General features: G+C 57.9%; 1 protein-coding gene across 4 annotated transcripts in view; it reads right to left on the bottom strand.

Moving 5' to 3' along the window:
* Nucleotides 1-13854, bottom strand: part of MYH10 (myosin heavy chain 10) — a 121568-nt gene that overhangs the window by 1298 nt on the left and 106416 nt on the right. For 3 of the 4 annotated variants that reach the window (XM_077746906.1, XM_077746907.1, XM_077746908.1), the window contains 10 exons: nucleotides 13465-13617; nucleotides 12852-13100; nucleotides 12373-12585; nucleotides 10499-10711; nucleotides 9300-9461; nucleotides 4903-5031; nucleotides 2294-2382; nucleotides 1594-1717; nucleotides 1302-1510; nucleotides 422-550 (listed from right to left, as the gene is read on the bottom strand). In XM_077746906.1, the coding sequence (XP_077603032.1) occupies nucleotides 422-550; nucleotides 1302-1510; nucleotides 1594-1717; nucleotides 2294-2382; nucleotides 4903-5031; nucleotides 9300-9461; nucleotides 10499-10711; nucleotides 12373-12585; nucleotides 12852-13100; nucleotides 13465-13617 (1670 nt within the window). Of the gene's footprint in view, nucleotides 1-419; nucleotides 551-1301; nucleotides 1511-1593; nucleotides 1718-2293; nucleotides 2383-4902; nucleotides 5032-9299; nucleotides 9462-10498; nucleotides 10712-12372; nucleotides 12586-12851; nucleotides 13101-13464; nucleotides 13618-13854 lie in introns of all 4 variants that reach the window. The other variant, XM_077746909.1, reaches the window with a different exon arrangement.

Below are 13854 nucleotides of genomic sequence, written 5' to 3'. Positions count from 1 at the left end.
CACGCGCGCCGCCAGTGCCCACCGAGGAGAGCATGTGCTGGGGAGACCTACTGTCCCCTCGAGTTTTCCGTAGAAGCGACACAGCCTCGGGGGTCACGAGCACCCGTGGGAGCGCGGCAGGGAATCCCCGCAGCGGCCCCAGCTACGTTTCGGTTCAGGGGCGGAGCCCCTCCGGAGGANGCGCGGCCCGGGAGGTGGGGCGGGAGGGAGGGAGGGAGCGAGCGGAGCGCAGCCTCCCTGCCCGTGTCCGCGGTGCCGAGTCTCCTCACGGCAGAGCCGGGGGGCGCCCCACAGCCAGGCCCGTGAGCACCTCCCCTTGATGCCGGGACCGAGGGGCCTGCCTTTGGGGGGGGGGGGCGCCCAGCACGTGTCTGTGACGTTCTGAACCTCGCCAGTGGGGGGGTAACACCTGGGGCCTCGCTCCAGCTGCCCCCCCCTCACCTGTTCTTTATACTGATCCGCGTGTCGGCGCTCGTCCTCCACCTGCATGAAGATCTCCTTGAGCTTCTTCTCCGTGCGACGGACCAGCTTGTTGGCGGCCGCCCGCTCCCTGTCCGGGGGACCGACGCTTAGTGCGCGGCTCCGGAAACGGTAGCAGCGGGGCAGGACCCGCGCGGCCCTGGTCCCGGGAGCGCTCTGGCCAGGATGGGGCCCCGGGGACGCGCCCGGGCACCTCCCCCTCCGGCCCGAGTCCGGGGTCCCTGCCGTGGCCTCTAACGGCGCTGAGCAGAGCCGTGCGTCCCTTGTGCCTGGACACACAGCCGTCGGTCACCTTAGGGTCTCCTGCCGCCCAAAGCCCCGGCACGTACAGTGAATCCAGACGGAGGACAAAAGCCTCGGTTACTCTACCTACCTGACTTTTTAGCCTGGAAACCAAACCAAACGAAGACCCGCTTTACCAAGTGACCGTTAGAATTTAAAATTAACGGCCCCCCTGCCAGGACGCTGGGGCCAGTGCAGCTCTGACGGGAGCCTCTGCTTGGCGGCACGCTGGTCACCCTGCTTCCGGATGGGCCACCTCGAGAGCCACCGACAACAGACACCGATCTTTTGTTCCCTCACAGATGTTATGCGAAAACGGCCGGCCGGGGAGTGAGCGGGGAGGCAAGCCGCCTGACAGCGGGATCGGGGTGCCTTTGGCTCCAGGTCACCAGCACGGGTGACAGCACTTTGTCTCCCACTCGGGTGACAGGTGGCCCGGTGTCCCCTGAGCCCCTGCAGGGCAGGGCGTGGCGGTTTGGGCTGCAGGGGAGCCGCAGGGAGCTGCCGGCCTTGCTGAGGGACCCCCCTCCCCCCCTTACTTGGCTTCCTGCTCCAGCTGCTCCTCCAGCTGCCCAATCTTGGCTTCCAGGGCGGAGATGGTGGCCTTGAACTTGGACTTGACGGTGCCCTCCAGCTCCTGCAGCTTTGCCTTGAGCTCCTTGTTCTGCCGCTCCAGCTGCTGGCGCGCGTTGTCACTCTTCTGGGCGGCGCTGCGCTCGGCCGCCAGCTCTGCGTTCAGCGTGTCCACCTGGCGGGGGGCGGGGGGGGCAGGTGAGTCGCTGGCGCCACGGGGGCCACACCGCCCTTCCCGGGGACCGGGCCACGGGCCACCTGCAGCGTGGTCTTGCGGAAGCGGTCGTTGAGCAGCTCCGTGTTGCTCTGCTCCTCTTCCAGCTCCTCCTCCAGCTGCGCGATCCGCGCCTCCAGCCGCCGCTTCTCGTCCAGCAGCGCCGACCTGGGGGGGTGGGGTGTCAGGGGTCAGGACCAGGGGAGCTCACTGCCGAACGTGCCGCCCAGGCCCTTCTCGCCGTGCCCCTGCTGCCCGTCTGTCTGTCCTTTGCACACGGCAGCCAGGCTCTGCCTCCAGAATGAGCCCTGCACTCCCTACCCCGGACTCTGCTACAAGGGGACCACGATGAACCCTCAGGACGGTCAGTACACGGAGAAAGCATCTTATTTGGAAAAACTGAGGACTTCCTGAGAAATGCATTCAGAGAAAGGGAAGTCGTAGGCAGCTGCTCCCCAAGCCTAACGACTCCGGAAGTGAGGATCTGCACCACCTGCGGCGCGGGGTGCGGACGTGGGGCCCTGGCTCTGAGTGTCCGTCCGTCCATCTGTCTGTCTGTCCTCCGCCTGCGGGGCGTGGGGGGGGGTGTCGTGTGTGGCTGGGGGCACAGCCAGCGCCGGGGCAGGTCGGAGGCTCAGCAGCTTGTGCTCATCTGTTTGGACTCCGAGCAGCCGCCCAGGCCTCCCCGGCGGGACGGGCCTGCCCCGGGGGGGCGTGGGGTGTGGGCGCTGCCGGGAGACTCACTTGCCGGAGGCGCTGTTGGCGATCTCATCGGCCAGCTCGTCTCTCTCTTGCTCGGCGTGGCGGCGCGCTCGCTCGGAGGAGGCCAGTTCCTAGGGACAAGCACAGTGGGGGGGGGGGGGTTCCAGAAACTAGGCTGCGACCCCGCTGACCACCAGCTGGGCGCACGTCAGCCAGCTGAGGTGCGGCTGTCAACATCCTGACAGCGCTGTCCCCAGAGGGGATTCCTGGCCCACGAGACGGCCTTGCTGCCGCTGCCTCCGGAAGGGACAGCCGTGGGCCGCCCCCCCTTAGCAAGCGGTGTCCTAATCCTCAACTTAGCTCAGACCTCGGACGAGCCCAAAATGACGTATGGAGCTCATGGTCTCAAAGGGGCGGTCACACGATACGTAGTACAGCGTGAAGGTCACGCGACGGGCCGGTGAACGCCAGGGTCCCAGGAAAGACGCAGTTGTGCCAGGAGAGGAGGACACAACTCCCGTGGGGATTGCGTGCGTTTCTCGAAGGAGGTGGGAGGCGGCTCTCTGAACCGGGCAGGGCTGGTCCTCCGGAGGAAGAGCTACCTGCTGCAGCTTTTCCACAAGTTTTCATGGAAGAGGGTTTGCCGCATGAGCGGCCAGGGCGCGTTTCTTACCCCACGTGGGTAAGACCGAAACCCCGTCCTTAGCCTACGGGGGAGGGTCCCAGGGCTGGGCGACAGCAGAGATGGGGTCCTCACTCTTCCCACCAGCTGGCCCTTCCTAAAAATGCCACGTTTGGCCAAAGCACAGCTGTACCGATGTCCGTGGAGCAGGGGCCGCAGAAGGAGTGTGCCCTGTGCCCGGCGCCGGCACACACTGTCCTGAGCCCTGGGCCGGGCCCGAGCCAAGGGCCTCTCAACAGGCACTGTGTGGGCATCAGCTCTACCACCTGGCCTCTGGGGCCCAGTAAGGGGCCCTTCCCACTCCCCCCCATCCCAACCCTGGCCGGGGGACCCTTGGGAGAAAGAGGAGGAGCCAGAGGGAAGGAAAAAGAAATGGAGAGAAGGGCAGGGCTTGCGTCTCCCTGGTCTCAGGTCTGAAATAAACACTTTGTGAAAAGGCTGGGGACGCACTTGGGTACGGAGGTCGCAGGCTGGGGGCCTCCGGGAGGCCCGCTCCCGCGTGTGGCCCCCTTTGCCCCTCGATGAGCCCCACAGGCCTGGAGCGTCTGCTTCACGGAGGAGCACGTGATCTTTTAGGCTCCCGTGGAGCGTTTTCAAGACTGACCACGTTCTAGCCCCTGTAACCGCTCTGCTCTCAGTGATTCTCCAGCCACAGTGCAAGAAAATAGAAATCAATTAAAAAAGAAAATCCACATCTTTAAGTTGTTCATGGTATAAAGAAGAAACCATCGTTGAAATGGGAAAAATTTGGAAATAAATGGCGACACGAGCAAATATTTTAGGACACCATGAAGACAGGTCTTCGAGGGAAATATGCTGTAGTTCCAGAAACAGATAAAACGTAAAATTAACGTGTGGCTCAAGAGAGCAGAAAAAAGGAAAAATCCAAAGGAAATAAAGCCCAGAGCAAAACCCAATGAAATAGAAAACAAGGATCTAAAGCAAAAGCTGCCTCACGGGACCTGGGGTTCGCTGAGCACCCGCTCACTCACTCGGCTTTTACTGCTCCCCCCACCCCGTTCCTGACACCCTTCCTTCCCTGCACGCTCTGCTCCACATTGGCGGTCTTTGGTTACAAAGCCGCCCCATTTCTAGGTGTTTGTACTGGGAGTGTTTTCGGATTAACCAGTAACATTTCCACTTCAGTCGCTCTTCTCCTTCCCAGACTGCAGTACGTTTTGATCAGCACGCGCACAGACGCGTGTGGACGGGCCACGAGTGTGCAGTTCTCTGTATGTGGCCCCAGCTCCACAAAAATGCAAAGCAAACCTACGCGGTCACGTGTGTCTACCGCAGATGGAACCCCATGGCACACGGGACCCTGTCGGTCCCTCTTCAGAAGAATTTCCAGAACAGATAAACAGAAGAACTGACCACAAGATGCATCGCTCAGGGATGCATGAAACCTGCGTCCTCCTTTCTAAGCATCACAGGAATCGTGCTGCGGTGGGAACCCGGGAACCATCAGAACACATCGGGCTCAGTGATCCTGAGGCTTCCTGACACCCAATCAACACCGCTGCCTTTTAGAACATGTGGAGCAGTGGGGTGCCTGGGGGGCTCAGACGGCTCAGGTCATGATCTCATGGTTTGTGGGTTCGAGCCCCGCGTCGGGCTCTGTGCTGACAGCTCAGAGCCTGGAGCCTGTTTCAGATTGTGTCTTACTCTGCCTCTGCCCCTCCCCCCACTCATGCTGTCTCTCTCACTCAAAACTAAATAGGAAAAAAAAAAACCTAGAACACGTGGAGCAAGCAAGGCCTGGAAAGTCGTTTGAAAAGTGACTACTGAGCCCTTGGCCGTGAGGCAGGCAGGGGAACACAGAGGGGCAGCAGCGGGAACTGACCCCGGTGCCTTCACGGATGGAAACAGTGAGATCACACCGGCTCCAAAGATCCCAACATTTCTTTGATCTTGGAGAAATTCCAAGGGCAAACATTTTATGAACAAATGGATCAAGAAGTAAACCAACCTCCTGCAATTGAAGGATTTCTGCTTCTAGACTCTTCAGTTTCTTCTCGCTCTCTTTGGACTGAGCAAAAATCTCATCCCGGGATGCACGAGCTTCTTCCAATTCACGTTGGTAATCCTTCATCTGGGCCTAAGATCAAGTAGGAAAAAGGTTTTAGAGGACTTTTCGCTCTTAGTTTTTAGACATGTATTGTTTCCGGATTATAAAAGTCCACGTACAGTCACCATAAATGTGAAAGGATATGGCGGGCGCCCAGGTGGCTCAGTCGGCTAAGCGTCCGACTCTTGATTTCGGCTCAGGTCACAATCCTAGGGTGATGGGATCGGACCCCAGCTGGGCTCCTCGTAGAGCGTGAAGCCTGCTTGGGATTCGGTCTCCCTTTGCCCTTCCCCCACTTATGTGTGTATGCGCGCGCGCTCTCAAAAAATATACGACGGTGACAGAAGTATCACAAGAAAGCACAAAGAACAATATCCCTTATGAAAATAGGTGCAAAAATCGCATATAGGAGGATTAGGAGGAACTTAACGGAGGACCACAGGGGAGAAGAAGGGGGGAAATGGTGGGGGAAAGGGAGAGAGGCAAACCATGAGAGACTCTTCAATGCTGAGAACAAATTGAGGACTCATGGGTGTGGGGGGAAGGGGGGTGATGGGCATGGAGAAGAGCACTTGTGGGGATTAGCACTGGGTGTTATATGGAAACCAACTTGACAATAAACTATTTGTAAAAAAAAAAAAAAGAAAAGAGGTGCAAAAATCGGCAAAACCCAGTGGCAAACTGAATCCATCAGTCTGTAAAATCCAAAAGAATTATACACCATTATATCCCAGCATCCAAGTGGGATTTACCTCAGGGACGCAAGGTTAATTTGAAACCAAAAACGAATGAACAGAGCTGTAGGATCATCTCCATACATGAAGAAGCACTTGACAAAACCTAACCCCCTCTCATTATAAAAACAACTCAATAAAATGAATAGGGAGACTCCACTCAATAAAATGAATAGGGAGACTCCCTCAACTCTGATGAAAGGCATCCATGAACACCAGTAGGCTAACAGGCTGAATGAGATGCTTTTCCCCTACGATAGGCCACGAAGCATAGATGTCTGACTTTGCCACTTCGGTTGACCCCTGTAGCAGAGATTCTAGCCAAAGCAGTTAGGCTAAGACAAAAACCAAAGACATCCAGGTTACAAAGGAAGCAAAAAAACCTAGCTCGATTTGCTGATGATGTGATCCTGGATACTGAACATGTTAAGGAATCCACCACAAAACCATTAGAATAAGCAAGTTCAGCAAGGTTACAAGATCAACGTACAAAAATCAACTATTTCCATATACTATAAACATTCCCAAAAATCAGGAAAGCAATCATCCTTAGAAGCATAAAAAAAAAAAAAAAAATTACAGGCAGCCTGGGTGGTTCAGTCGCTTAAGCATCTAACTTCGGGTCAGGTCACGATCTCATGGTCTGTGAGTTCAAGTCCTGCATCGGGTGAGCTTGAGGCCTGGCTGAGTCCTGCTTCTCTCCCTCTTCCCCTCGCCCCTGCTCCTTGCTCAAATGTGCGCACGGTCTCTCTCTCAAAACAAGTACTTAGCTATAAAGTTAGCAAAAGTATATGACTTCTACACCAAAACTATCAAGTAAGATCATCATTGAAAAAAGAAATGCCAAATAAATAGAAAGACAGTCATGTTCATGCACAAGAAGACAATACTGTTAGGATGCTAAGTCCTCTCCAGATCTACCCAGTCACCAAATTATCAAAATTCGAGCTGGTTCCCCACCTGCCACTTGCAGAAATCGACAGGTTGACCCTAAAATCTGAAGGAATTGTACGAAGCCCATAACAGCTAAACGATCTTGATAAAGAACAGAGTGAGAGACGTTACACTTTCCAATCTGAAAACTTACAAAGCCACAACAATCAAGACTTGTGACACTGGTGTAAAGAAAGATACCTAGATCAAGGACGAGAACGGAGTCTGGAAATAAACGTAAATATACGGCCAGTGGATTTCTGACAGGAGTGCCAAGAGCCAAGATAATTCAGTGGGGGAAGGAATAGTCTTCTGGGGCGCCTAGGGGGCTCAGTCGGTTAAGCATCTGACTCTTGATTTTGGCTCAGGTCATGATCTCAGTTTGTGGGGTTGAGCCCCACGTGGGGCTCCGCACTTAGTGAGGAGCCTGCTTGGGATTCTCTATCTCTCTTTCCCTCTGCCCCTCCTCCGCTCACAAGAATAATAAACTTAAAAAAAAGCAAAACCATACAACAGAAACTCACTGGGTTAAAAAAAAAATCTGAAAGTATAAAAACCCTTAGGAGAAAGTGCAGGAATAAGTCTTTATGATCTTGGCGTAGACTGTGGTTTCACAGACCAGATAACAAAAGCACAAGAAATAAGAAATGTGTACTGTACACACCACCACTGAGTGAACAGACCAGTCCAGAGAACAGAAAGAAATATCTGGAAATCATAGATCTCACAAGAAGCATCTAGAATACATACATAAATGTTACAGAACTCAGTACAGACAACTCAAGAAGATGAGCAAAGGATTAAAAGAGATTTTTCCCAAATAAGATAATGAAATGGCCAATAAGCACATGAAAAGATGTTCATCGTGGCCATTAGGGAAACGCCATGTCAAACCCGCATTGAAACGCCACTTCCTGCCCACTGAGCTGCCTCGGAAAGAGGAGCAGCAGGTACTGGTGAGGACGCAGTGAAGCTGGAAGCCCCACACACAGCTGGCAGGAAGTGCAAAGCGGGGCCGTCACCGTGGAGAGCCTGGACAGGAAGTTAGAACGACCGCATGGCCAAGCAATTCCCTCCTTGATGCGCATCCGCCCAAGAGAAGGTAGCAGCACGCGTCTACACGAACGTCTGCGGCAGTATTCACAGTATCCGAAAAGTCAACCCAGACGTTCAACAGCTGGTGGGTTAATGGCACGCGGTCTGTCTGTACAGGAACGTTACTCAGTAGTAAAAGGGACGAAGTCCTAATCGATGCCACTCCTCGGATGAGCCTTGAAAATGCGCTACGGGGAAGCAACCAGTCACAGAAGCCACAGATTTCCCGGCTCCGTTTTAACGAAATGTCCCGCACAGGCACAGCCAGGGACACTCACGGAACGTCCCGCACAGGCACAGCCAGGGACGCAGCAAGTAGACCAACGGTCGCTTCGCGCCGGACACAGCAGACCACGCGCAGCGGCTGCCGACGGGTGCAGCGCTTCCTGCAGAGGCGCTTCAGTGCCCACAAGTGCGCGGCGGTGAGGCTGCGCACTACCCTGACGACGCACAGGGACGCTGTGTGATGTACGGCCTGAAACTCGCTGGAGCGGGTCATGACCGGAGTCACACTAGCAGACGGTCCCCGCAGTGTGCTCAGGACCCGTGGCCGTCAGTTCGGGAGAGCAAGAGCTCCGTACTCAGCGCCCCTGACGCTCTAAACTTCTCCCCCAGAGCTGACTTGTCCGTTAAACGTTGTCTGTGACTCCACATGTCCGCACGCAAACACCTTCCTGCGTGGGCAGCTGTGAACGAGGCCGCCTGTGCTCTGTCTTACGACTCACGGCCCTCCCTGCACCCCTGTCCCCCCTCCCCGCAACCCTGTCCCCCTTCCCCCAGTCCACTCAGGTTCAGGTGGTTTCCCTTTGCTGCAGGTACAAATACCGCTCCAACTGCCATCTTTGCTCACAACTGTTTCTTCTCGTCTTTAGATTTTGTTAGAACACATTCCTTTTAAGTTTATTTTGAGAGAGAAGAAATGCACACAAGCAAAGAGGGCAAAGAGAGGGAGACGGAATCCCAAGCAGATTCCCTGTTGTCAGTGTGGAGCCCGACGCGGGACTCGATCCCATGGACTGCGGACGTCCTGCCCGAGCCATCTGGCACCCCCAGAAGACATTAAGGTGCAGAATCACCTCGGTCAGAGAAATGGACGTTGTCTCAAGCCTCTGTCATAATGGACGAGTCCCCCAAAACAGGGCCCATGACGAGAGAGGGCCCGTCACATCCCGCAATAGTGGGAGTTGTTCTGGAAACTGCCTGGTCACGGCGACAGTGAAAACTGGCACGTCACTCAAGTGGCCGAGGTGCCTAGTCAGACCGGACAGAGGAGAGCTCACAGCGGCAGGAGGGAGGCGACACCACCTTCCTGTTGGGTGGCTCCGTGCTTAGCTCAGCCGCTCCAGGGGCTGCTTGGAGCCCTGAGAGCACGTTCCGCTCCCCCCCCCGGGACACGCACCACCTGCTGACCGCGCGGATCTGTCCCAGACTTGCTGAGGGGCCGTGCACGGCCTGGAGGCGCGAGACCACCCGTGCCATCTCTGGGGCCCGCAAGCACACCCTCCCCCGCCCCTCGCAAGCCCGCCAGCTGCGCACCTGAAGCTTGCGAAGCTGCTTGAGCACCTCATCCCTGGCTTTGTTCGCAGCCTCCATCTGCACTTCCAGGTCCTTCAGGTCTATTTCCAGTTTCTTCTTGGACGCGACCGCCAGCGCCCGCTGCTTCCGCTCGTCCTCCAGCTCCGCCTCCAGCTCCCGCACCTAACGGGCGGCACCGGCGTTACGTGTGGCCGCACCCCGGCGGCCCCGCACGGGGACTGGCAGCCTGTCGCCGTAGGCGCGCTCTGCTCCGGAGCGGCCGTCATTATTAACGGAAAAGCCCGGGAGCTGAGGTTCATTCCACAAGGTGTTTCAGCGGGAAGCCCCGTCTGCCGCTCTCCCCGGCACCCGAGGGCGCAGAGGGCGCGGCCCTTCGTCTGCAGCCCCGGCCAAGGAGGCGTGGCAGCGGGAAGGCAGGGGGCGTGCTCTTGGGGCGGTTTCCTCCAGGGAGGCCCAGGCGGCCCGGCTGCCCAGGTCTCGGGCCAGTTCGTGAGCGGAGGCGGCTTGGCTGTGGGTCCCCAAGCCCAGGCTCGGCCTTCGGACGACACACCCGGCCGTGTCGGTTCAGAATTCCTGAGCCATAGGAACCGGGAGCGAAATGCGTGCTGTTTTAGGTCACTCAGTGGGAGGTGGTCAGTCACCGGGCGGGAAGCCCCAGTGTACTAAACGCTGGTGCAGTGAACGTAACCAAGGAAGACCACATCCAAGACCTGAGGGACGCTCGAAATATCCACAATTCGATTTTAAACTCAACGTTTAAAATTAGAAGCCTGACGTATGTTTGGAAAAGTACACAAAATCCTAAGTGCCCAGCAACTTTTTAAAACCAAAAAAATGCAAGCATCTGGTTTTGCTTTTCTCACTGGGGGCACGTGGTGCGAGTGACCTTCAGAAACGCGGGCCCCCCTGCGAGGGGCCCCCCTGCGAGGGGCTCCGGGCAAGTCCCTTTGCCCACACGTGTTGGGCCCACAGCATCTGCACCACAGTCAGTGCGCGGGGCCTGTTCAGTCACCGCTACGTCTCCTGCTTGTCAACAGCAGTGCTGCTGCGGGAGATACAGGAAGCCAGAAATAATCCTGTGAGCTTTCAGGCAATAAACTCACCAGGCGAGCACAGGCACGGATTTGGTTCCAGCTGACGCGGGCCCACGCGAAGGAACAGCGTACGGCCCCGCGCCCGGCCCTGCGCCCCCCCCGCACCTGTTTCACCAGCAGCCGCTTCTTCTCCTCGCTCTGCTCGTCTCTGGCCCCCAGGTCCCGCTCGAACTGGGCCCTCATGGCCTGCATGTTGACCTCCAGGCGGAGCTTGGCGTCCTCCGTGGCCTGCAGCTCGTCCTCCAGCTCCTCCAGCTGCGTCCTCATCTCCTCCGCCTGCTGCTCCAGCGCCCGTTTGGACTTTTCCAGTTCGTGCACCTGGAGCGCGGGAAGCAGCGGGAAAGGGCTGAGCCCTGGTGGAGGCACGGACGGGGACAGCGGTTTGTGTCCTCGTCGGCTCCGGGCCCCCACGCGGCACGAAGGCCGCTCTGGTCCCTCCCGGGCCAGCTTCCTGACCGGCACACACGCCCCTCCCTGTCCTGCTGCGGCCTCCGCCGTCCAGACGGCAGCGCGGAGCTCTGCCCACACGTGCTCTACCACCGGAGCACGGCTTCCTCTGGCCACCCTCAAGTGGCGAGCTTTAAAAGCCCAAGAACGGGACGCCTGGGGGGCTCAGTCAGTTAAGTGTCCGACTTTGGCTCTGGTCATGATCTCATGGTTCATGAGATCGGGCCCCGTGTCGGGCTCTGTGCCGCCAGCTCAGGGCCTGGGGCCTGCTTCACATTCTGTGTCTCCCTCTCTCTCTGCCCCTCCCCTGCTCACGCTGTCTCTCTCTCTCAGAAATAAACAAAACATTAAAAAAAAATTTTAAAGCCTAAGGATGATAAATAAAGCAAAGTATCCAAGGAGCCTGTCTGTGGACGGGCTGTCGGGGTGGGGTGTGTGCGCGTGCACGTGTGTGTGTGTTTAAGGTGCTACGGGAGATCCTGTCTCGCGTGGGAAACCTCACCCGATGTAACTATTCAGGTGTGTTAGGCCTGTGGAGCAGGGGACGTGGGAGACGCGGCCTGAGCCTCCTGTGGCCAGAGACCCTCACCACAAACCTCCTAGTTCTCAGTGCCAAGTGCGTCCCCCCTGGGTCCTGTCTGACCCATCCCCCAGACACCCGTCAGGCAGCCACGCCACCTCTCCCGGGGGCAGGAACTGGCGGGGAGGCCCTGCAGCCCCCGCTGCTCTGCAGGCACAGAAGCGAGGTCTGTGGAAAGCACGTGTGACTGTCCGTTATTCTAGTGAAAACTAACAGGATCAAGAAAACTGGGCGCCTGGCTGGCTCAGTCGTGGGGTCTTGAGTTCGAGCCCCACGTTGGGCGTAGAGGTTACCGAATTAAAAAAAAAAAGGAAAGCTACTATGGAGTGGTCTACGTGTTATTACGTAATCACGGCCGTTTCCAGTCTCGGTGGCCTCTTGTGCACGGGGCTGACCCCACGGGCCCCTGGCTGCAGGGGCCCCAACGAGAAGGGAAGAGACTCCTCCCTCCTTTATGACGTGGCTGGAGAGCCCAAATCACACGGAAATGAGGCTGGATGCCTTTCAAAGCACATACGCAGCAGCTTCCTGAGACCAGGCAGACGAGACTGTGGGGTCAGGAGGTTAAGTGGCTCATCTTGGGGAGAAGGGACCGTCTCTGGCCCAGGCCCAGGCTCTTGCTCCCCCCGCCCCCCAGGCACCTGAGGCGTGAGGGACAAATACACATCACCTCGGCTCTCACAGAGCATGTATGCAGTAAAGGGCAGCATCACAGAAACTTCCAGACTGTGAACAGGTCCTCAAAGCACCTGAGGGGGCCCGAGCAGGTGTCACCGTTGGTCAGGGCCGCTACGAGAATCCGCGGCTTTGGCACCGAGAACCAAGCACACAGGCCGCAGGGACTCTGCCGGCTTCTCCCGGGGGACATGGGTCCCCCACTGGGCAGGCCAGGACACCCCCCGGCCCCTGCGCTGCTGGGGCGGCCCCTCCCCACGGGGTCCCTGGTACTCACGTTCTTCCCCACGTCGTCCTTGGAGCTCATCAGGTCCTCCATGTCCGCCCGGAGCTGCTTGTTCTGCCGCTCGTACTCCTCCTTGGCCTCCAGGGCCTCCTCGAGGGCCCGCGCCAGGGACAGCGCTTTGGTCTCCTTCTCCCTGGCCTCCGCCTCGGCGCGGTCTCGCTCCTCCGCGTAGCGGGCAGACACGTTCTTCTCCTCCGCCAGCAGCTGCACGGAACGGTGTGGGGACACGTTAGGGACCACGCACAGGCAGCAGACACGTGTCTCGTTCGCCGTGCGTCTGACTTCCTGCTCAGCCCCCTACCGGGGCTCACAGGGGGCTATTTCCTTCTGCTTTTCTCCCTTTTCCGATTTTCTAGAAACACGTACACATACGAAGATTATTTTAAACCCGGACAACCAAAGGGCCGCCGGGAGGTGGCGGCGTGTGCCACTGGCCCTGGAGCCGGGAGCCGGGGATGCCGGGGACCCACCTGGTCGAACTTCTTCTGCTTCTTCTCCAGGCTGGAGGCCACCTGGCGCTGCTGGTCCAGGTCCACCGTGAGGTCGTCCAGCTCCTGCTGCAGGCGGTTCTTGGTCTTCTCCAGCTTGTCGTAGGCCAAGGCCTTCTCCTCCAGGCGCTGGCCCAGCGCCTCCATGTCCTTCAGGAGCTTCTTCCTGGCTTCTTCCAAACTCTCAATCGTTCCCAAGTCATCGTCCACTTTCTTCTTGGTGTCTGTCAGCTGGTTTTACAGAGAGAGAGAGAGAGAGAGGGAGAGAGAGACCCGCGTTAAACAACCCCACTGGCTTGTGCAGGCGGGGAACGGAGAGAAAGCTCGTCTTCCGTAGCTGGAGGAAAGACGAGGGCGTGGGCGTGACGTGACCGTGAACACGAGGCTCGGGCCGTAACAGCGTGTTAGCGGATCACGTCTAGCTGGGGCCCCTGCAGAGCGGACCCCGTCCTGGGGCGTCTCCCACACCCTCGCCGGCGGAGTACCCGCGTCTGGCTGGGTCAGAGAAGACACACTCGGGGTCTGGCCTAGTGCAGCCTGAGCGCCGTCCTAAAGGGGGACAGGCACACACGCCCGGGCCCGCGCGCACGCGCACCTGGGCCTGCAGGGCCAGCACTTGCTTCTCCAGGCTCCTGCGGGCCTCCTCCTCCTCCTCCTGCTGCTCCTGGAGGCCGTTCTTCTCCTCCTCCAGCTGCCGGACGCGGCCGCTCAGGTGCAGCTTCTGACGCGTCTCCTCCTGGAGAAGCTCCTGTTGGTTTCACGAGAGGTGGGGCCAGAGTTACACTGGCTACCGAACAGAAAGACTGCTCAAAACAGTCACGTCACACAGCACAGAGGGCCTCGGTGTGCGAGGAGTGCCTGGTGAGCTTAGGAAGCGGAAATGACTTAAAAACACACCTGATAATTTTATAAACGCTCTTAACAGAAATATTGCTTTTTAAAAATTTTAAGTGTTTGTTCTGAGAGCGAGTGAGAGTGAGTGGGG

Source organism: Crocuta crocuta, unplaced genomic scaffold (assembly GCF_008692635.1).
Source record: "Crocuta crocuta isolate KB4526 unplaced genomic scaffold, BGI_CrCroc_1.0 scaffold139, whole genome shotgun sequence".
Classification (NCBI taxonomy): Eukaryota; Metazoa; Chordata; class Mammalia; order Carnivora; family Hyaenidae; genus Crocuta; species Crocuta crocuta.
Note: the sequence above shows the minus strand (reverse complement) of the source record. Positions and strands in the feature narration are given on the sequence as shown.